Below are 22,809 nucleotides of genomic sequence, written 5' to 3'. Positions count from 1 at the left end.
GTTAACAACGTTATCTGTCCACAGCTTTCAGCTTTACTTTCACCCTTGTCTAGTTTTTTAATTGTCACTGTCCTTGCTAGTTATATGGATGAATAACGATGCATAGTCCAACACTATATTCAGTATGTTATTTAGTTGCTACTTTCCTACTTGTGGGAGGTTTCAATGCATCTCGCATTTAAAAGTGGTATATCTGTATCCTTTAGTCTATAAGGCTGTAAAAATTCGCGCGTTGCTTCCTCATTCCTTTTATGCGACGTTGGGTCCTCCATAGAGGGACAGTTTCTTCAGTATTTCCTATAAAACACCCCATGTGTAGAAGCCTCACATTGCATAGTCCTTCCTCTGTTGATGAAGAGCTTAATTTTCTGACAGGTTTGGTTCAAATTGCTCTGAGCACTATGGGACTTAACTTCTGAGGTCATCAGTCCCCTAGAACTTAGAACTACTTAAACCTAACTAACCTAAGGACATCACACACATCCATGCCCGAGGCAGGATTCGAACCTGCGACCGAAGCGGTCGCGCGGTTCCAGACTGTAGCGCCTAGAACCGCTCGGACACACCTGCCGGCTTCTGACAGGTTTGTGTGAGTGGTGTTTGTATAGTGAAAGTCGAAGAGAAATTTCCCCAACTACTTCTTGTTCTCAGCGTTGTGGCATTCCGCATCCCTCTATGGCCTCAACCTCCTCTTGTCATATGACCCATTTACTTTTGTGGTATGAACTTCCTAGTTGTCTGGGTGATGGCTTCTGTAAAAGTTGCATAAGCTGCTACAGCATCGTGTATGTCCTAGGTTACTTCCATGTTGTATTGCATGTATTTCTTGTACACCTCCCAGCAGCTTTGTATATCCCAGATATACTTCTTGTCATGTGACCCATTTGCTTTTGTGGTATGAACTTCCTAGTTGTCTGGGTGATGGCTTCTGTAAAAGTTGTATAAGCTGCGACAGCGTCGTGTATATCCTAGGTTACTTCCATGTTGTATTGCACGTATTTCTTTTACACCTCACAGCAGCTTTGTATATCCCAGATCCGCACACTATAACGAATTCGGTAGACCATTCCTGGCTGTGGAAGATTATTAGCGGTGATAAGTGATCCTATCCTAGTGGATCCTGTAGTACGCACCACGTCATAATGGGAGTCAGTGCGACCGATGCTATTGGTAGGTCATCTGTAGAAATTCCTTGAGATGCCATACTGACGTGAGTCACCGAGCCATCAATCAGCGTTATTAATTGTCTTCATTGTTAATTTCCAGCAGGAATTTCCTACCTCTGTCTACGCGTCTGTACCCCCATTCCCGAAGGTGTCCACTGTTCTCTGCCAGAATCACTTTAGCGCCGTTCACTTGACGTAATGTATTAAAAGTACCTTTCTTTTCCATCCACACATTTGAAGCTCTGTGTACTGAAGGAACTAACCAGTGTTAAACACAGTGGTTACTTCAGTAAAATAAAACTCAATTCCCCTGATCATGTAATTTATTTAGACCTGTTTACCGGTCACATAATCGAGGAGCAAGAAAGCTGTACTACAGTAATTGTCCTGTTTATGAGCTCGTAGAATTTGATACTCTAGAATGTTAAAGTATTCATTTAGGACTGGCAATGTACCGCAAGGGGCACATAATTGAATACCAGTACTGTGCTCCAAGTTTAGTAGATCCGTTTCATTGCTTCTTATAGACCTAGCGTTCCACTGCAATATATTTGTTGCATATTTAGTTTCTTGTAGCTGATTGCGTATATAACTGCTGGATTTCCTCATCTTGAAGTAGCTTCAGGATGTTTATTTTATTAGTGCAGTAACAAGCGTTATTAGTTCGAGTTAGAAATTCTAGTGGTGATTTTACTACGTTTTTTGGTCTCTCATAGCCATTACTTATTGTTTGATGAGGATGGTATGGGTTGATCCCAGCTATGGCCCCGGGTCGTGCAGGTGTTAGCCTAATATGTCATAATCCATAGGTTCGTACTTTACGCCCTTTGTACTTCCCGTGCGTGACGCAGAACCTCCAGTCTGATGCATGAGGCGGTACTCATTTGGCGTCCGAACTGTTGACCAACTCACCACGTTGTTTGTGTTGATAGTGGACTAATTTCCCTATGACAGTGGAGGAAATTCTTTTAGTACTGTATCCGGGACAACATACTATCTGCTTGTCAACGTGGGTAAGCAGATCGGATTTAGGAGTAAGATGTGTTTTTAGTATGTCCAGCGCTTCTACAATTAGAATGTCACTTCGTGCAGCTAGGTCATGGGCTTGTTTCCTTTCGATGTACTTAGGACACTTATTGTCTGTTGGATGATTTGAATATTACAGGCGTTGTAACCTGTTCTATTTACTGTCTGGAGTTCTGTAATAAACCCCACAAAGCTGACATCTGGGACTGATACGGCACTGGTTTCGTAAGTGTCCAAAACGTAAATAGTTATTGCGTATATATACAGAGAGCATGTAGGGTTCCATAGAAGACTGGATACCGTAAATGTGTTGGGGCAGCCAAATGAAAATGAGATGATGGAAAACAGTAAGTAAACAGTTCATTATTTCAAAAGTAATCGCCATAACTGTTAACACATTTATCCTACCGTCAGAAAAGACCGTCAACGCCTTCATGCAAAATTATTTGCAGTTGCCTAGGCAACCATGGTTGTACCCAGGTGTGTACCTCTTCGTCCGAAGCATATAGACAGCCATGAATGTCTTTATTCAGGGCTCCAAAACATAGAAGTTCCATGGGGAGAGCTTGCGATTTTATGGAGGATGTGTAACGGCTCGCAGCGAAAACCTTCTAGCATACTCGCAACAACCTTGGCAACATTTGGATAGGCCCAGATGTTGCCAAGGTTGTTTCGAGTACTCTACAGAAGTTTTGCGCGCCTGGGTACTATCAATCGTGGTTCCGTAGGCAACCGAAAACGTTTTCCCACGAAGGCATTGACCGTGTTGCTCACAGTGTTAACAGTCATGGCGATTATTTCATAAGTAATGTTTAATTCTTTTTTCCATGTGTCTCGTTTTCATTTGACTGCCACTTATGCGCAAGTTGTAATAGTGTCTGAGCGTCAAAACTTACAACAAATGTTTGAAGTTTTACAACTGTTTAAATATTATTCTGTAAGATCATTTTATTCGTTCACCTGACGTCTAATACCTTGATGATTTTATTTCTTGCATTAACTCGTTTGTGTCAGGATCTGGATCCGCTACGCTTAACACTCCCTGTTTATAGAATACGTGGTTTGGTATTTGCAGTCATATCTGACGATCGACCAACGTCTGAGAGTGTACTATACTGTTTGCCGCTTTGGCCCTTCCACCTTTAATCAGTTTCTCCCCGTTGGCGTATTATTCCAAATCTGCCCTCTGACTATCGGAATATGTTTGTGAAACTTTTGCCTGTAGCCATAGGACAGAGATTTCTAAAGTTGTTGGTTTTCCCTTCAGTTAATACAACATGAGAACCTGGATCTGTTACTCTATAAAGCTTTTTTTTTCTTTCCTTACTCAGAGTAAGTTTCTGCGTAACCACTCTCTGTTCCACACCATTGCCTAGTTGTTTATCCACTTGAGGTATGACTGATTGATTCACATGTGTCATGTCTTAACTTTTCTTGATCTACAACACAGTCGAACTAATGCCATTCGTTCATCAATTCCATATTTTCCTACCGAGCCTGCTACACGATTTCTTTTTCTTTTTTTCTTTTCTCGGTCACTGGTCCTCTGACTGGCTTGCTGCGACCGGGCAGGAATTCCTCTCCTGTGCCAACTTTTTCATCTCTGCAATTAAAAACTACGTCCTCATTTATTTGTTGGGTATGTTCCTATCTCCGTCTTCCTTTATAATTTCTACCCTCCACAGCTCCTGCTAGTATCATGGAAATTATTCCGTGATGTCTTAACAGATGACCTATCATCCTGTCCCTTCTTCTTTTCAATGTTTTCTGTATATCCCTTTTCTCTCAGATTCTACAGAAAACCTGCTCGTTCCTTACTTTATCAGTCAACCAAATCTTCAACATCCGTCTATAGGGTCACATCACAAATGCTTCGATTCTCTTCTGTTTCGTTTTACCCAGAGTCCACATTTCACTACCATACAATGCTCTGCTCCAAACGTATGTTCTCAGAAATATCTTCCTCAAATAAAGGCATATGTTTGATGCTAGCAGATACGTCTTGGCCAGGAATGCCCTTTTTTACCAGTGCTAGACTGCATTTTGTGCCCTCCCTGCTTCGTCCAGCACGAGTTACTTTTCTGCATAGGTACTAGAAGTCCTTAACTTCGTCTACGTCGTGATCCAAAGAACTGATATTAAGTTTCTCGCTGACCCATTTCTATTATTTTTCATTATTTTCGTCTTTATTCATGTACTCTCAATCTGTAGCCTGTACTCACTAGGTCGTTCATACCTTCAACACGTCCTGCAATTCTTCTCCACTTTCACTCAGCATAGCAATGTCATCAGCGAATATTATCATTGATATCCTTTCACTTGCATTTTATCTCCAATCTTTACCCTTTCTTGCATTTCCGTTATTGCTTCTTCGAAGTGTAGATTGAACAGTAGGAGCGAAAGACGACATACTTTCATACACCCTTTTTAATCCGAGTACTTCGTTCTTGGTCTTCCAATCTTATTGTTTCATCTTGGTTCTTGTACACATTGTACATTACACGTTTTTCCCTACAGCTTATCCCTATTTTTCTCAGAATTTCGGGTATCTTGTACCATTCTACATTGTCAAACGCTTTTTTCTCGGAGGACAAATCCTATGTATGTGTCTTGATCTTTTGCCAGTTTTGCTTCCATTATCAACCGCAACGTCAAAGCTGCCTCTCTGGTGCCTTTACTTTTCCTAAAGTCAAACTGATCGTCATCTAATAGATTATCAATTTCTTTTCCATTCTTCTGTATATGATTCTTGTCAGCAACTTGGATGCATGAGCTGTTAAGCTGAGTGTGCACAATTTTCGCATTTGTTGGCTCTAGTTCCCATCAATTAACACAACATAAGGACGTGGATCTGTTCTTTAAGCCGTTTTTTCTTATCCTTAGAGTAAGTTTCTGCATGATTTTCTTTCAAAAAAAAATGTTCAAATGAGTGTGAATTCCTAAGGGATCAAACTGCTGAGGTCATCGGTCCCAAGACTTACTCACTACTTAAACTAACTTACGCTAAGGACAACACACACACATGCCCGAGGGAGGACTCGAACCTCTGGCGGGAGGGACCGTGAAATTTGTAACATGGCGCCTCTAACCGTGGGGCCGCTCCGCTTGGCGTTTTTTCGAAAGTGTGATGGTGTATCACCAGTCTAATGCATTCTTTGCACCAACGTGAATATTCGTCCTGTTACCACTTCCCCAAATGTGTCCTACCACTACTCACATCCAACTTTTTATAAAGGCCATGTTTAAGATGACTTGTAGGTCTATTAAGCTGTTGTTCATAGTACTTACAGCATGCAGTTACCTTTCATCATGTGACGGGAGCCGGCTGGCCTGATGGACTGCTGCCTCCTGCTCCATAAAGCCCCTCAAACATCACTCGGAGGCACTGATTTCAAAAGTAATTGTTTAGCTGTGTATTCCATTGGTCGACATTCACATCCCGAGGCACGGCATGCGGAAGTAAGGCATTTGCTGTCCGAGGCAGGTCGCGCACGACGTTTAGTCTACCAAATACCTAGCTTTGCAATTTGTAGGAAAACGAAATGGAGTGATTACACAGGCTCTATTTTACTTAAATCAGGTGGAGACTTGGTACATTAACAGGATTGTGGGGAAATGTAAGTTTACAAGCAGACTGTGCCTCACACCTTAGAAAACCACTCAAGTGTGTGGCACCCATAGCAAAGATGACTAATGGGATATATTGAACCTACACACATAAATACTGCACGATCGATTGCCGGATAGTTTGACCCTTGGGAGGACGTCACAAAATGTCGAAAAAGCTAAAGTGGCAGACGCCTGGAGATAGCTGGACATTATCCCGTGAAAGCCACTACAAAAAGTTTTGAGAAGAAATGATAAATAAAGAATCTAGAGATGTTCTTCAACCATCTACATATCACTCCCGTAGGGACCTTGAAGATAAAACTGCACTACTTACAATCACGCAGAGATGAATTTGAGCAGTTAAAAGGAGAGCAACAGGCGTTCTGGACCAAATCTGTCTTTTGACCGTCAACGTGCCTACGTGCAGAGGGAAGGGAAAAAAACCTTGCAGTCGTCATGCCCACCCCTCTCCTAAGCTACGCCCCCTTCCTAAGTCATGACCTCAGGCTTCCCTCTGCCTTGATCTGCCCGACGCCCTCCATTCATATTTTCCATTTCATCTCTTAGAAATAAGCTAATTAGAAGCCTTTTAAGCCAATTGTGCTACCATATTTAGCTCAGTCACACCTCGGTATTATACCGCCATTTAAGCTTGTTCAATCACAATTACGAAATATTCAACAGGCCACGTCATTTCCGCCCTATTCCTTTTTACACACATCAAAAAAGGTTTTGCCTCAGCACTGTTCAGAGAGTTCCGGAACCTGTACAGAAAATTGGATCAACATAAACATCATTTCCGCCCTTTTTATTGCTCATGAAATTCACACATTGCATGTTGTGTCACCATAAAGACAGACCTTCAGAGGTGGTGGCCCAGATTTTGTACACAACGGTACTTCTAATACCCAGTGCACGTCCTCTTGCATTGATGCATCTCCGTAGTCGTCGTGGCATACTATCCACAAGTTCATCAAGGCACTGTTGGTCCACACTGTCCAGCTTCTCAAGGGCCATTCGGCGTAGATCCATCAGTGGTTGGTGGGACACGTCGTCCATAAATAGCCCTTTTCAATCTATCCCAGGCATGTTAGATAGGGTTCATGTCTCGAGAACATGCTGGCTACTCTAGTCGAGCGATGTCGTTATCGGAGTGACCGAGCGGTTCTAGGCGCTACAGTCTGGAACCGCGCGACCGCTACAGTCGCAGGTTCGAATCCTGCCTCGGGCATGGATGTGTGTAATGTCCTTAGGTTAGTTAGGGTTAAGTAGTTCTAAGTTCAAGGGGACTGATGACCTCAGAAGTTAAGTCCCATAGTGCTGAGAGTCATTTGAACCAATTTTTATATCGTTATCCTGAAGAAAGTCATTCATAAGCTGTGCACGATGGGGGCGCGAATTATCGTCCACCAGGACGAATGTCTCGCCAATGTGCTGCCGATATGGTTGCTCTATCGGTCGGAGAATGGCATTCACGTATCGTACAGCCGTTACGGCGCCTTCCACGACCACCTGAGGCGTACGTTGGCCCCATATAATACCACCCCAAAGCAGCAGGGAGCCTCCACCATGCTGCACTCACTGGACAGTGTGTCTAAGGAGTTCAACCTGACTGGGTTGCCTCCAAACACGTCTCCGACGATTGTCTGGTTGAAGGCATATGCGACACTCATCGGTGAAGAAAACTTGATGCCAGTCCCGAGCGGTCCATTCGACATGTTGTTGGGCCCATCTGTACCGCACTGCATTATGTCGTGGTTGCGAAGATGGAACTCGCCTATTGCGCACAGTTTGAGTCGTAACACGACGTCCTGTGGCTACACGGAAAGCATAATTCAACATGGTGGCGTTGCTGTCAGGGTTCCTCCGAGCCATAATCCGTAAGTAGCGGTTATCCAATGCAGTAGTAGCCCTTGGGCGGCCTGAGCGAGGCATGTCATCGACAGTTCCTGTCTCTCTGTGTCCGAACGACATCCCTTTGGTTCATTCCAAGACCCTTGGACACTTCCCTTGTAGAGACGTGATCGAACCACGGTATTGACCGTCTAGGAATGGTTGAACTACAGACAACACGAGCCGTGTACCTCCTTTCTGGTGGAATGACTGGGACCGATCAGCTGTCGGACCCCTCTATCCAATGGGCGCTGCTCATGCATGGTTGTTTACATCTTTGGGCGGGTTTAGTGATATCTGTGAAGACTCAAAGGGACTGTGTCTGTGATACAATATCCACAGTCAATGTCTATCTTCAGGAATTCTGGGAAGCAGCGTGATGCTAAACTGTTTTTGATGGTGTATTTCTTGGACATGGACCAGTCAGAGAGATTCCTACATCAATAGTGACGGGGCATGACGACACTCTCGTTTAGTGGAGTTGCTATAGTGTGACATTTTCATGTGTTTACTTTCCTTCCTTGAATGCACTCAAATCGTTACACAAACTCCCTCTGAAAGTTATCATATAGAAACTAGGCAGCTGTTTACAAACACCAAGAAGATAGAATGTTATGTCTGACACGCTGGTTCAAAGTGGCGTGATAGGTATAGATCACATGAAAAATACTGATATATACTTCTCAGTGTAATATTGTACTTTGTCATTAAAATTGTCGTAACATAACAACCGGCGTGTCACAATTTCAGTTACATAATACACCTACAACTTTCTTGCTACAGTTTTCGTTCCATAATACATCTACAACAACTCCGTTCCAATTCCAGTACATTACATTGACAACAGTTAAGTTACTATTTCAGTATATTCACTTGCAAGCAGTATTTTACTGTAAAGAAGGGGACCGTAGCAACTTCCCTCGCTGATTTGATTCATACTGGCTTGGTGTATACGACTAGGACTTTAACATATGTAAACAGGTAGACGTTGCACTAAATAGTTTTCTAGAAAATCGAGTTTAAAAAAATTTAGCGTGTTTATGCAGGGGGTAGAAAAAATGCCGCACTTGGAGGTCGGCGTGCGATTCCTATCCACATTAAAGGAAAAAGTTTATCTAGCGAGATAAGGTCAGGAGCATTTTGAAAACGCATACATGAAAAATAGGATCTGGCAACAGTGTACATCGTGCAGAGCATCGGAATGCACAGGGGAACGTGTTCCACCATACACTACTGCATCAGCCGTCGTAGGTCGATGAGTAATCTACTGGGACATCAAACCCACATCTACCATGGAGCTATGGTTTGAATCCTCACCATGTTCCTCCGTTCCCTAGTTATCGTCATCCGTAAGCAAGAAATCATTTTGTCACATGAGAATAGCCTATCATATGAGTCTGGGAGCCATTAAACTACGTGCACGTGTCTACTAACCGAGCAGTGCACAACTATAGTTTGTCCTGTCTAGTTAATGTAGGATGGCTTCCCGACTGAGTATACAAAAGATGAATACGGCGATATACTTTTCGAGCTGGGAGCATCCGATAACCAAGCTGTTTCTGCTACTCGTGCTTATGCTGCACGGTTTTTTATTTAATCGTGTCAGAAACACACACTTTAGCTTACAAGTTATACAAAATGTTCCAAAACATGGTACTACACTCCTGAAAATGGAAAAAAGAACACATTGACACCGGTGTGTCAGACCCACCATACTTGCTCCGGACACTGCGAGAGGGCTGTACAAGCAATGATCACACGCACGGCACAGCGGACACACCAGGGACCGCGGTGTTAGCCATCGAATGGCGCTAGCTGCGCAGCATTTGTGCACCGCCGCCGTCAGTGTCAGCCAGTTTGCCGTGGCATACGGAGCTCCATCGCAGTCTTTAACACTGGTAGCATGCCGCGACAGCGTGGACGTGAACCGTATGTGCAGTTGACGGACTTTGAGCGAGGGCGTATAGTGGGCATGCGGGAGGCCGGGTGGACGTACCGCCGAATTGCTCAACACGTGGGGCGTGAGGTCTCCACAGTACATCGATGTTGTCGCCAGTGGTCGGCGGAAGGTGCACGTGCCCGTCGACCTGGGACCGGACCGCAGCGACGCACGGATGCACGCCAAGACCGTAGGATCCTACGCAGTGCCGTAGGGGACCGCACCGCCACTTCCCAGCAAATTAGGGACACTGTTGCTCCTGGGGTATCGGCGAGGACCATTCGCAACCGTCTCCATGAAGCTGGGCTACGGTCCCGCACACCGTTAGGCCGTCTTCCGCTCACGCCCCAACATCGTGCAGCCCGCCTCCAGTGGTGTCGCGACAGGCGTGAATGGAGGGACGAATGGAGACGTGTCGTCTTCAGCGATGAGAGTCGCTTCTGCCTTGGTGCCAATGATGGTCGTATGCGTGTTTGGCGCCGTGCAGGTGAGCGCCACAATCAGGACTGCATACGACCGAGGCACACAGGGCCAACACCCGGCATCATGGTGTGGGGAGCGATCTCCTACACTGGCCGTACACCACTGGTGATCGTCGAGGGGACACTGAATAGTGCACGGTACATCCACACCGTCATCGAACCCATCGTTCTACCATTCCTAGACCGGCAAGGGAACTTGCTGTTCCAACAGGACAATGCACGTCCGCATGTATCCCGTGCCACCCAACGTGCTCTAGAAGGTGTAAGTCAACTACCCTGGCCAGCAAGATCTCCGGATCTGTTCCCCATTGAGCATGTTTGGGACTGGATGAAGCGTCGTCTCACGCGGTCTGCACGTCCAGCACGAACGCTGGTCCAACTGAGGCGCCAGGTGGAAATGGCATGGCAAGCCGTTCCACAGGACTACATCCAGTATCTCTACGATCGTCTCCATGCCTGCATTGCTGCGAAAGGTGGATATACACTGTACTAGTGCCGACATTGTGCATGCTCTGTTGCCTGTGTCTATGTGCCTGTGGTTCTGTCAGTGTTATCATGTTATGTATCTGACCTCAGGAATGTGTCAATAAAGTTTCCCCTTCCTGGGACAATGAATTCACGGTGTTCTTATTTCAATTTCCAGGAGTGTATAAGCATTACAATTACAATTAAATACGGCGTGACCAGTATGCAACAACTTCGCATGCTTCCTTGGTGGCGTCGATGACATTCTGTGGCGAGCGTGACGTCGGGCGTAAGCTGCAGACAAGAAGATGAGTCATTGTTTTTCACCACATTCACATGCTGTGGAGTCGCGTGCAAATCCCCACTTTTTCAAGTTGCTCTTCGTTCTTACAACTCCAGAACGCAGTCTCAAAAGTACCATCCCGATATGAGTGTGTCTCGTCATCTAGAGCAATGCCTTCAGGAAATCGGTAACTTTTTTCCACAAATAATGGCCAGAGGTCGTCCAAGGACTAGATGTACTCCACAGACAGAGGACACGGTTCTTGAAACCATTACCAATCACCTCGGTGAAGTACCCGTGATATTGCAAGGCATTACCGAATATCTCAAAGACTGGTTTTTGCCGTGCTGAACGATAAAGAACAGCATCCATATCAATACCAACGGCGAGAAGACCGCATTCGACGAGTAAAATTTTGTGAATGGTTTTTGCACCAAGAGGAAGATAACGAAAATTGTATAAATAACGTGATATGGACTGATGAATCTAGCTTCACTCTAAAGTAGTTTCAACCTCAATTACAGTCATTATGTGTTGAAACACAACCCACATGTAACTCGTGAACGTGTCTTCCAGGCAGGCTTTTTGGCATAAACCTGTGGGCTGGAATCGTGGGAGGGGTGCTTTTGTGCCCTTCCTATTGCCGGACAAGTTAGATGCTCTTCTCTGCTTTATTTTTCTTTGCAATACTTTGCCAGACACATTAGGAAAAGTTCCATTTGGTGTTCGGCGACAGAATGAATGAGCGTAACCGGTTAAATGAAGCATTTTCTGGGAAATGGATTGGTCGTGGAGGTCCAATGTTCTGGCCGTCAAATTCCCCTGCCCGTGATTCACTAGATTCTGATTTGTGGGGATATTTAGAGGAAAACGTTTACAGCACTCCACCCATAGATGTGCACGACCAAATAGATCGCTTGCATGCTGCTTCGGCAATGGTGAATGCAGGTATGTTGGGTAGGTTCCAGTAAAGTATGTTCCAGCTAGCAGTAAAGCGTTTGCAAATGTAAAGTAGTCACTTTGAACATCTTCTCTAAAGCGAAAATTGCTGTATTTGTCCGTACTGACTCCGTAAAGAAAAGACTGAACGTCAAATGTACGGCATGGAATTATTGTGTATAGCAAAATGTGCAATCTAGTGTAGCCTCCTGTGTTGTTTTGTACATCATTGCATATAGACAATGTTACTGCATCCACTACTATTTTCTGTTGGCTTTATTTGCGTCATGGACGAACGAAGTGGTCGTTTGGGTATGTAAGAATTTAATGTTATGTTTAAATAAAGCAACAGAAAAAATACATAAGATTCCGCATTATGGAGGTATGAATTGGATACAGTTTGATGATTTATTCGAAAAGAGAAAGTTTGGTGCAAATGGGAATCTTAACATCGGAGATGACTGTACGCCTGCTCCTGACAGCATTTCGTAATCTCACTGAGCTAATCTGACAGCTCTGGCGCAGCGCAGAATTCATGTTACCTGTTCTTGCAGCACACAGTTATAGGCTTTCCATAGCCTCGTTTTTTAAGTCGGATGTCTATTAAACCTGTTGGCGGGACTACGTTTTGCTACACACACTTTAGTCTTGAACTGGGATGAAAAATCGCAAGCCAATAGCCAAGTACGGTGCTCTTTCTTCAATCTGTATACTTTGTATAGTCGTTATTAGTAATGGAGTCCGAAGCTGTGCGACTAAGCGTTTCGTTTCTGGATAGAATATTATTGTTGGTACCTTTTCTCCAATCCCCACACAATTCTAAAAACAAATTTGCTGAGAATGTGTAATTTATTCATTTATTCGTAATGTTTACCCCGAATAGAGGAAAAAAATTCGTGAGTAGACTGGAAACTAAAAATAAAAAATGATCAGGAACTTTAGATCCACACAGTACGCTCATTATATTTATATTATTGCATTTACACGTGTGTCAAATTAAAGTGAACCTATGGAGCACTGCACGATTCAGGATGATACTGATCGAAGAAACATGGAAACCAATAATTTTTGTTCTGTACAGCACAAATAATGAACGCCAATTTATGCTCATGTTTGGGCTTTTCAGTAAGTTTAGTGTAAAACAAACTTGGTTTACGTTTATAAAAGGTTCTCGGTCATTACATAACTTTGTGGCGAACTTCAAATATATCTAGTTAGAATTACCTGGGAATGAAGAAAAAATTTCCGCTCTCGATATCCGATCCAGATAACTCGCACCTTTGATACCAAAATTATCCTTGCTCGGCTGCGGAGTCCTTGAACATTAGAGACCACGTAAAGTACGCAGGTACACTTAAAACTTTCAAATTCTCTTTTCTCGAAAACTATTGAGTGTTTCTTCTTCCTGTTTACATATGTCGAAGTCCTAGACGTGCCCTACACATACTGTCAATATGGATGAAATCGGTGTGGGAAAGTTTATACGATTCCCTTCTAAATCAATTATAAATCATCTCCTGTTGCACACACAACTGATTAATGGCAACGTTTCCCGATAATGACCCATGCTATAGGGCCCATTTTGTCATTGTATGAAGCGTTTTGTCATCTTCTGCCGATAACGTCTGCTTAAATTGCCTCTTAGCGAGAAATGTATGTAACTTGGTCCGAATAAATAGTGAAGATTGATCAACATTATTTAACATAATTCTCAGTAATTATCAATACTTTATTCCTCATCTGATGGACATTTCACAGCTTTCGCTCTACGTATTATGTGTTATTTTTCAGTTTCGAGAGTGTACGTAGTTACTTTAGTACACTGGGCAACATGTTAATTTTTCCTGCAGTTCCCTAATAATTAACATAAGCTCTACTTCGCCGTTTCAGTTGCTGTATACTTTTGTCGAAATGTGCTCCTATTACAGCGTTGACACTTTCGAACACGAGTTGGGGTACCGCTGAAGAAATAAATAAGGGCACTTGTTTCGTAATCTATTAAATATTTATATATTTCAGATATAAAGCAAAAAATAAAAAAATTCAAAAATTTCAAACATATTTGACGCATGGATTTTATAAGGGCCGATCAAAATCTTTCCGTTAGAAGTCCGTTAACTCTAGAATCGGTATGCCAATTAGGGAAAAGTCATCGAGACCACTGAGATAATCATCCTACCGACGCAACAGGTTGAAGATACCCGATTGTTGGAAAACTGTGTCCTGCTGCGTGTACAAGTCCGTAACTGCACATCCACGGCCGACAGGAACCGTCGAGCTTCAAGGCCTTTTTTTAAGGGGCCGAAGGCGTGATACTTGCATGGGGGAGGAATCAGGACTGTAGGGTGTGTGCTGAGACTCTCCCATTCGAAGTGGCGTAACTCCTGTGTTACAATATCTGCGACATGGGGACTTGTGTTACGATAAAGCAGCAGCACCCTCTTTTGCACCGTTCCACGACGGTGGTTTTCGATACGAATGCTGTCCCACACATATTCTTCATTGTCCGATACATTCTGCCGATGTTTCTGCTTAGACAGCTACGGAAAGAATAACAGCACGTTGGTCCTTTTTGGACACATTTCGTGATAACATGGCCTTAGTTCACGTTTCTGCCTTCATCGAACGCACGTTGGAAGACACGCATACCAGACTAATCCCTTGCCTACATGTCGATACTTATACACCCACATTGCAGTTGGGCAACATTGCATATATGCTGCGCCAACGTCCTCAATCGCAAGCTTTTTTTATCACCCCTTACACTTTGTAATTTTCGTCTCCTTTGCTTCCGATACAAACAGGACATTGTTGTTCTTCCCTGCAATCACCATCAGTATATGATCATTTATTTGTAGTCTGAAAATAATATCACTTTAAGTACATATTTTCGCAATCTAACTATCTAGTGTAAGAGCTCAGGTATCAGAAGATTCATACACTCTAACTTTTTTGTCTGTTGCTCCGGATAAACTTTACGTTAAACCGATTCTTCACGTTTTACAAATCTCTTAAAGATTTTCAGATCAAATCACTTTCCTTCTTTAGTCTCGGTTCATATTGAAGATTCTCTGTTTTATTTCGCTTAGATTTACTCCTTGTCGCTGTGTTTGAAAAGCGCCAGACATCTCATGGTGCCCTGCATTTGATTTAGTTGCACTAATGTTCACTTGTACAGGTAATTTCAGTTTCAAGCCAAGAACCAACTACAAAACGATGTCTGTATATTATGTCTCCTAGGATATCATCCATTTGGGATGTCTCGCTTATAACAGAAAACAAATTCCGCGATATTTGCTTTATTCAAAGTTCTTGGGAAGTTAGTATTTTCAAGTTTTCCTTCCGACAAAAACCTGACGCTGTGAATTACAGTTTCCTTTTATGTAGTGTACATATCATCCAGGGTCGGCTCTAAGGGGAGGGGGGGGAGGCATCAAAGGGACCACCGCTCTGGGTGGAAGGTTTTGGGGACGGCAAAAACTTAAATATTAATATGATTCCAAAAGAATGAATTAAACAAGACAATATGTTTTGTATGAACAGGGGCGAGAGTAAGTTATAAATACAAACTATTAATAGACGCTAATGTCTTACTGAAAACTATCTAAGGTATTGTAAGACAGGTGTTAAATGAAACACTGCAGTTGGTCACATTGGATGTGTCTTTCAAAATGGGAAAGCTTGCTAATGACAGTGTTGCTAACTCAGTTTACACTAAGCGCTTACACAACACGTGAAATGCACGTACGTCAGGTTGAAAGCCACTACAGAAACGAAGAATATAAAAAATAAATAACGACAAATTCATCTTTAATACCTGTAGTAGCATCGCTGAGAAAAACACATTGTAATCGATACATATTACAAAATAAATGTACGCAAGTATTTCGTTGGTGCATAGGTTCGTAGCGTTTTTTCATGACTTAAATGCACACAACAAACTCACATAACATATTCTCCTTCAATTCTTTACAGAAGTCTGCCAACGCTGGGGTAACTTTTCGATTCCACGACTGTAAAAATCAAGTGGTTTTGAGACGAAGAACTCTTCGAGTCATGTTCGGTGCGCATTATCATCCGGAAAGTAAGCTCTTTGAAGCTTATTCGGTAGAGAGCGGAAAAGGTGAAAATCTGAAGGCGCAGGATCAGATTAAGAAGGTGGATACTAAATGACTTCTCAACCCAACTCCGGTATAGTGTGTTTCGTCAGGTTAGGAGAATGTGGGCGACCGTTTTCGTGGAGTAGCATCACTTCAGGCAGCCTACCTGGTCGTTGCTCAGTGACTGCATCAGCAGGACGTCTCAGTTGTTGACAGTAAATGTCAGCAAAGACAGTTACACCTCGGGGAAGCAATACGCAGAACTCCACACGGTCGCTGTTCCACCAGATGCATAAAATTATCTTTTGTGGATGCGCAAAGACCATTGTACGGGGAATTCCTGCTTTGTTTGGGCTCAATAATTCCTTTCTTTTACCTGTGTTAGCACAAAGACGCCGTCTCTCTTCACCAATAACGATTGACGATGGGAATGGTCGGTGTTTTTCACGAGTCCATTGATGATGAGCATGCGGAAGTACATATAAGATGGTTCAAATGGCTCTGAGCACTATGGGACTTAACAGCCATGGTCATCAGTCTCCTAGAACTTAGAACTACTTAAACCTAACTAACCTAAGGACAGCACACAACACCCAGTCATCACGAGGCAGAGAAATACCCTGACCCCGCCGGGAATCGAACCCGGGAACCCGGGCGTGGGAAGCGAGAACGCTACCGCACGACCACGAGCTGCGGACTTACATATAAGACTACTCACTGACTTTTGCGGTTTTGGATTAGAACCTGCGGTACCCATACACTCAAGTTCTGAACCATTGCCATTCCATTCCAATGTTGCATGATTGTGGAATGATCGCAGTTTATCACATTTGCCCGAGTGTACTGACATGCATCATTGTGGATGCGTTTAAGAGATCTCCTTCAAACCCCGAAGTCTTCTTGAACGTGGAGAGTCACTGACGTCAAAAAGGTTCTCCTTAAAATGAGAAAACAATTAACTTGTGTTGTGTCCAATGGCGTAATCCCCATACACGGCGAAAATGCCACTTGCTGCTTCCACTATCGAACTCAGAGGAACATGTCGGAAATGATTCGATTGTTTCACTTGGCACTCCATTTTCTAGCGTCCATAACTTTTCTCTTTATTTCCATATGACAAAATGACGATATGTAACCTTAAAAACCAAAATTGAACTACAAATAAAAAATAACAATCGATAAATAAACCCATAGCAACCGGAGTACTAAATTAAGAAACAAAAACGCCACGAACTTATGCACAAACCTAATACTCTGTATATGTATGCATGTGTGTATGTTCTACATCTCCTTATAAACCACTGGACAGGTTTTAACCAACCTTGGTACACGTATCACTTACAATCTGAAAAAAAAACGCTGTGAGGGTAAGAATCACCTACCTATCAAAGGCGTGAGGGTGGTGGTGAAAAGTAGAGTATCTCATGGCGCGTAGACAGCCAGACTGCATTCATCCAGTATTTGAGAATGACAGCACTTAGTGACTTGCAACAAACTTTGCACATAATTTAAAACCTTTACAAAACTCGTCCTTGCTGACAACCGCACAAAATTATGAAATGAAAAATGTTTATCGTTTACATCATTTTCGCAGTTGAAGCAATAAAACTGCTGCATCAGACATGACTTTGATATCTTACTTCTTTACTACTAATTTTAGTCTTAACACATTTTGCAGACAGCATTCACTTATACCACTAAGTGTACCTGAAAAATTATATAATTTTGTAACATACAGTGCAGGAGGTACGACGTCATAAACACTGAATGCACGGAAACCGCCGAATCATGCAAAACGTTTAAATTTATTTCTTCTTTGTTACTATATTCGCATCACACTACGAACTGAGCGTCCACATACAACGCTAAATGTATGCGAAAAATATATCGCAGAACGATGTGTAGTTCAGGTGTTACGGCATCAAATTCTGAGATGCGTCAAAAACTGCTGCATCACTCATGACAATTCAATTTACTATTTCTTTACTACTAACCCTATTCGCAATGCATTTCGCAGACAATGTCCACGTATATCAATGGATGTGCCTGTAAAATTAACCACACGAAGTTCAGGAGATATGACGTAATTAACAATGAGCTGCGTGAAAACCAAACCACAGGGCGAATTTCGTTACAGATACAGGTGAAATATATGTAGGACTATGTGAGTGAAATAAGTTGGACATATGCGAATGTGGACTAAGCCACAGGTAAAAAGCTGCTCCCAAATCCCTGGATCAGACGGCCACTGTGGTCGAGCGGTTCTAGGCGCTTCAGTCCAGAACCACGCGGCTGCTACGGACGCAGGTTCGAATCCTGCCTCGGGCATGGATGGGTGTGATGTCCTTAGGTTAGTTAGGTTTAAGTAGTTCTAGGTTCTAGGGGACTGATGACCTCAGATGTTAAGTCCCATAGTGCTTAGAGCCATTTGAAACCCCTGATACATATATTATTTATTATATGGAAAGAAATCCTGCGGAGGTAGAAAGCAGCAACTTATTACTTGGGTGGGGGTGCTTAAGTTGGAGAGAGAATGAGGGAAGAGGACATGGACTGATGCAGTGGAGGAAGAAGGAGAAGGACACAGATAGGAGGAGGAGACATACAGAGACAGGAGAGTGGGGGAGATGGATAGAGAGAATGAGCACGAGGAGAAGGCAGGGAGGGGTCAGGAGTGGATGGACAGAGAGAGGGAGAAGGAATAGTGGACAAAGAGAGAGGGGAGGAAGGGATTGACATATGGGAGCAGGGACATGGGCAGAGGGGAAGGAGTAGATGGTCAGAAGAGGGAGGAGTGGATTGATGGAGAAAAGGAAGGGAGGCGATGGAGTGGGTTGAAGGCAATGGACAGAGTGTGGGTGTTGAGGAGATGAGTGAAGGGGGCCTAGAAGATGGACAGAGAAAGATGGGAGGAGCAGAGGAACAGAGAGAGGGAAAAGAAGAGATAAACAAAGAGAAATGGGAGGAGGACATCGACAGAGGAGGAAGGGGAAGATGGACAGAGGGAGGGGCAGGAGAAGATGGACAGTGAGTGGGGGAGGTGGAAATGAACAGAGAGGGGGTGGAGGAGATGGAGATAGGGACGGGAAGCCAGAGATGGACTAACAGATGACTGGAATAAATATATACTCCGGGAGTGCCAGATACCCAGCTAGTAAATAAATAAAAAATAAAAGTCAATTATGCACTGCCCATCACAACCTGCAGTCTTTTGAATCTAGACATTGTAATTTACATGTAGAAATATACATGACATCCTTTCGCAACTACCCCCCACCCCCACCTTTGGATTTTCCGTTAATGTCATTTACCATTTACGTTCCTGTCCTTTTTGCAACCAGTTTATTTAGCTTTTCACTTTAATACATGGACTGCTTGTTCTCGGCCGTCAATCGTGGCCGTGGCATGTCAGAAAGCGCGTATTCTCGACATCCAATCATAGACGCCTTTCCTTTATGTACTAAGAACACACTAAATACCCACTGGAGATTTAAACACGTTTTTTAACGAATAAAACATTTATATGTAAATCACTCGCTGTTCTATGACCTTCCTCTTTGTACAACGGAAGCGCAGACGATTTCGCCTATAATGCAGCACTGAGATGAGCTGGTTGCTCCAGGTGTCGCACTGCAGCTGTCTCAGGTACTTTCACTCCGTCTCCTCCGAGATGTTGTGGATTCTCCTCTCGTAAAAATGTTGTTTTATTTTAATTGAACCGGATGATGAACATACATCGCTGAACCAAAGTTGCAGCCGGCAAGGGTGGCCGAGCGGTTCTAGGCGCTTCAGTCTGGAACCACGCGACCGCTACGGTAACAGGTTCGAATCCTACCTCAGGCATGGGTGTGTGTGATGTCCTTAAGTTAGTTTTAAGTAGTTCTAACTTCTAGGGGACTGATGACCTCAGATGATAAGTCCTAAAGTGCTCAGAGCCATTTGAAACCCATTTGAACCAAAGTTGCAAATGCAATTTCTGACATGAAACTGAGGAATGAAACCAGGGAACTTCCATTATGGCAAGAGATTTTATAACAGTGGATAACGTAACCAACATTTAAAATTTTTGAAACATTAACATTATTTTGAGTTCGTTCCTTTTTACCTGAAAGATACACATGTTCCTTAGTTGGATCAGAAATCCGTCCCTACGCTGTTTTTGCATAGGGACGCATTCCTAAGCCACGTATCAACGATGCATGGCAGACCACTTCGTCTGCATCGCTTCTGTGTTTTACGGATACTACTTTCCCCCATGGTCGCCTGCTGTTGCGTTTCTCTTGGACAGCTTGGGTGGTACATGTACAGCAACTGTCGTCATTCTGGTGGTGCTCGTGTCTCTGCACTGAATGCTCCCCTCCACTTTCGTTACATACTCTATAGTGCATCACATACACATCTGTAGCAAATACGTTGTTTTCTGCTTTCGTGGACTGTGTGGTTTCATCCTCCGTCACTTGTAGTTTAAGAAGCTTTTTTTTCATTTTGTTTTGGAACTTCACACCAAATTACCCAAGTCTTAACAAAAAAATCTGTTTTGCACCAATTATTACAATTGCTTCTACTAAGATTCAGGCATTGATACTTCATTTAGAAAACATGTTTTAAGTTTTGTATAATAAAAATGGTTCAAATGGCTCTGAGCACTATGGGACTTAACTTCTGAGGTCATCAGTCCCCTAGGACTTAGAACTACTTAAACCTAACTAACCTAGGGACATCACATACATCCATGCCCGAGGCAGGATTCGAACCTGCAACCGCAGCGGTCGCGCGGTTCCAGACTGTAGCGCCTAGGACCGCTGGGCCACTCCGGCCGGCTTAGTGTAATACATTCATAATATATTGGGGGGCAGGGGGGGGGGGAAGAATTCTGATTTACCTCAACAAAGTAACAAAGTTGTAGTGTTGGAAACAGCACGGAGGTTTGACTTTGCACATCGCAAAGACGTATTTATTGAATGGTAATCCTCTTATGGGTAAAAATGAAGGAGAATCCATTTTTACGCTCTTATCCGGTTGTAGAATCTGATTATCTGTCAGCTAATTACACCGAAATTCCACTGGTGAGAAATATAAACTGTTGAAGTGTCCCCTTATTTGAAGTACACCCCCTCTTGCCTAAGGAAAGTACAACAAGGCATGATAATTGTAGCTGTACTGAGACAACACGTCATCTTATTTCGGAAGAACAGGTTCGTTCCTAACGCATGTCATTTAGAATGCATACTCGTCGTGTCGCGTCCGACAGTCCTCATGGTTTTCACTTACGGTACTTTTACTGTTTTCAATTCATAAAAAACCCTCGAATAAACGCTGTCCCATAAATCCGAAAGAATATGCCAAAACAGTCTTGTTTGAGGCTTATCTTCCGTTTTTAAGTCCGCTTGTAGCCGTATTAATTTGCATTCAGATTAAGTATAGCTTTCCAATTGCCTTACACGTTATTAGCAAGGCCTTGAGGACGGTATCTACCACGACATTGAAGCATACAATAGTCGTGTTGACTCATTAGCGTCAGACACGCCCTAACGTAAATTTTCACTAATGAGCCTAGGATCTTTATTTTCGTGTTATCACCATAACTAGGTCTAAGCAGACACTGTGCCCTCAACCTCTTTAGATTCAGTGTAACACGAGCGGCAACAGGTACACGAAGGCCGAGGCACCTACAGGATGGCTGACGAAGATGTACGAGTATGTTCTCATTTTACTATAACCGCTGTAGTTATACTGTCTGTCTGTATCTCTCTGTGTTGTCTTCACTACTTCGTCTTTACACACTTCACGGGAATTAAAATGCGTAACCGAATACTTGTATGTTATAACGTCACCTTATTCAATCTCTTCGCGAAAAGTACTGGAATGATTCTACAGCAGTAGAGATGCCACAGTTCTATAAACTTGTGTCTAAGTACACTTGTAAATGTACGAGCATGAGTGGCTTAAGACTTAACATCCCCTTTATTCCGGGGGCGATTGCACGTATCGACAAGCGGTTTCGGCGAATCATGGCGGACTATGGGGCACATACGTTGGTACATGCACAATAATCACAACGTTTATATTGACCGAGATAATGAGGCAAGTACATGTTTTTTAAATGGGACGCTATACTTTTTTACTTTTTTTACCATCATTCGAATGCTCTGGAAAAGACGCGTATAGTGATGTAACGCTTGTTGCTATTGTGATTCAAACTTTGCTTAAAAGAGGGCGGATGAAGATTTACCTACGTAGCGTAGGCCGTGCATGCCGCATAGAGCACGGCAACTCTGCCTGCGGGTCGTGCGAGGCGTGTTTACAGTCTGGAGCCACTTCCGACCGCCTCGACCTTCAATCGTACAATATTTCCCAGCGTCTTTTAAGCGAAGTTTGAATCACATATAGCAACATGCGTTACATCACTATACCCGTCTTTTCCAGAGCGTTCGAATGATGGTAAAAAAGTACAGCGTCCCATTTAAAAAACATGTACTTGTCTCATTATCTCGGTCAATATAGGCCGGCCAGTGTGGCCGAGCGGTTCTAGGCGCTACAGTCTGGAACCGCGTGACCGCTACGGTCGCAGGTTCGAATCCTGCCTCGGGCATGGATGTGTGTGATGTCCTTAGGTTAGTTAGGTTTAAGTAGTTCTAAGTTATAGGGGACAGATGACCACAGATGTTAAGTCCCATAGCGCTCAGAGCCATTTGAACCATTTTTTCGGTCAATATAAACGTTGTGAGTCAGAAACAGTGGCTACAGAGTCAAGAAAGCCGGCAACGGCAAGGAGAGCAGTGTGCCGAACCCACACCTCTTCATACCGCATCAAATGACACGATTGGCGTAGGATGACAAGGCGGCTGGTCTGATCCAGTTGACCCTTCAGAGCCAAAATGCGGAGCTTTATATATACATCCCGCTA

The 22,809-nt window shown here is 43.4% G+C and overlaps 1 protein-coding gene across 2 annotated transcripts in view; it reads left to right on the top strand.

Moving 5' to 3' along the window:
- Window positions 1-21,536: 21,536 nt before the first annotated feature.
- The window catches only part of LOC126175431 (solute carrier family 22 member 7-like), a 101,779-nt gene continuing 100,506 nt past the window's right edge, over window positions 21,537-22,809 (top strand). Inside the window, exon 1 of one of the 2 annotated variants that reach the window (XM_049922228.1) lies at window positions 21,537-21,599. In XM_049922228.1, coding sequence (XP_049778185.1) covers window positions 21,579-21,599 — 21 coding nt within the window. In that variant the 5' untranslated portion in view covers window positions 21,537-21,578. The remainder of the gene's footprint in view (window positions 21,600-22,809) is intronic. The other variant, XM_049922229.1, reaches the window with a different exon arrangement.

The sequence above is a fragment of the Schistocerca cancellata genome, chromosome 3, assembly GCF_023864275.1.
Source record: "Schistocerca cancellata isolate TAMUIC-IGC-003103 chromosome 3, iqSchCanc2.1, whole genome shotgun sequence".
Taxonomy (NCBI): domain Eukaryota; kingdom Metazoa; phylum Arthropoda; class Insecta; order Orthoptera; family Acrididae; genus Schistocerca; species Schistocerca cancellata.
Note: the sequence above shows the minus strand (reverse complement) of the source record. Positions and strands in the feature narration are given on the sequence as shown.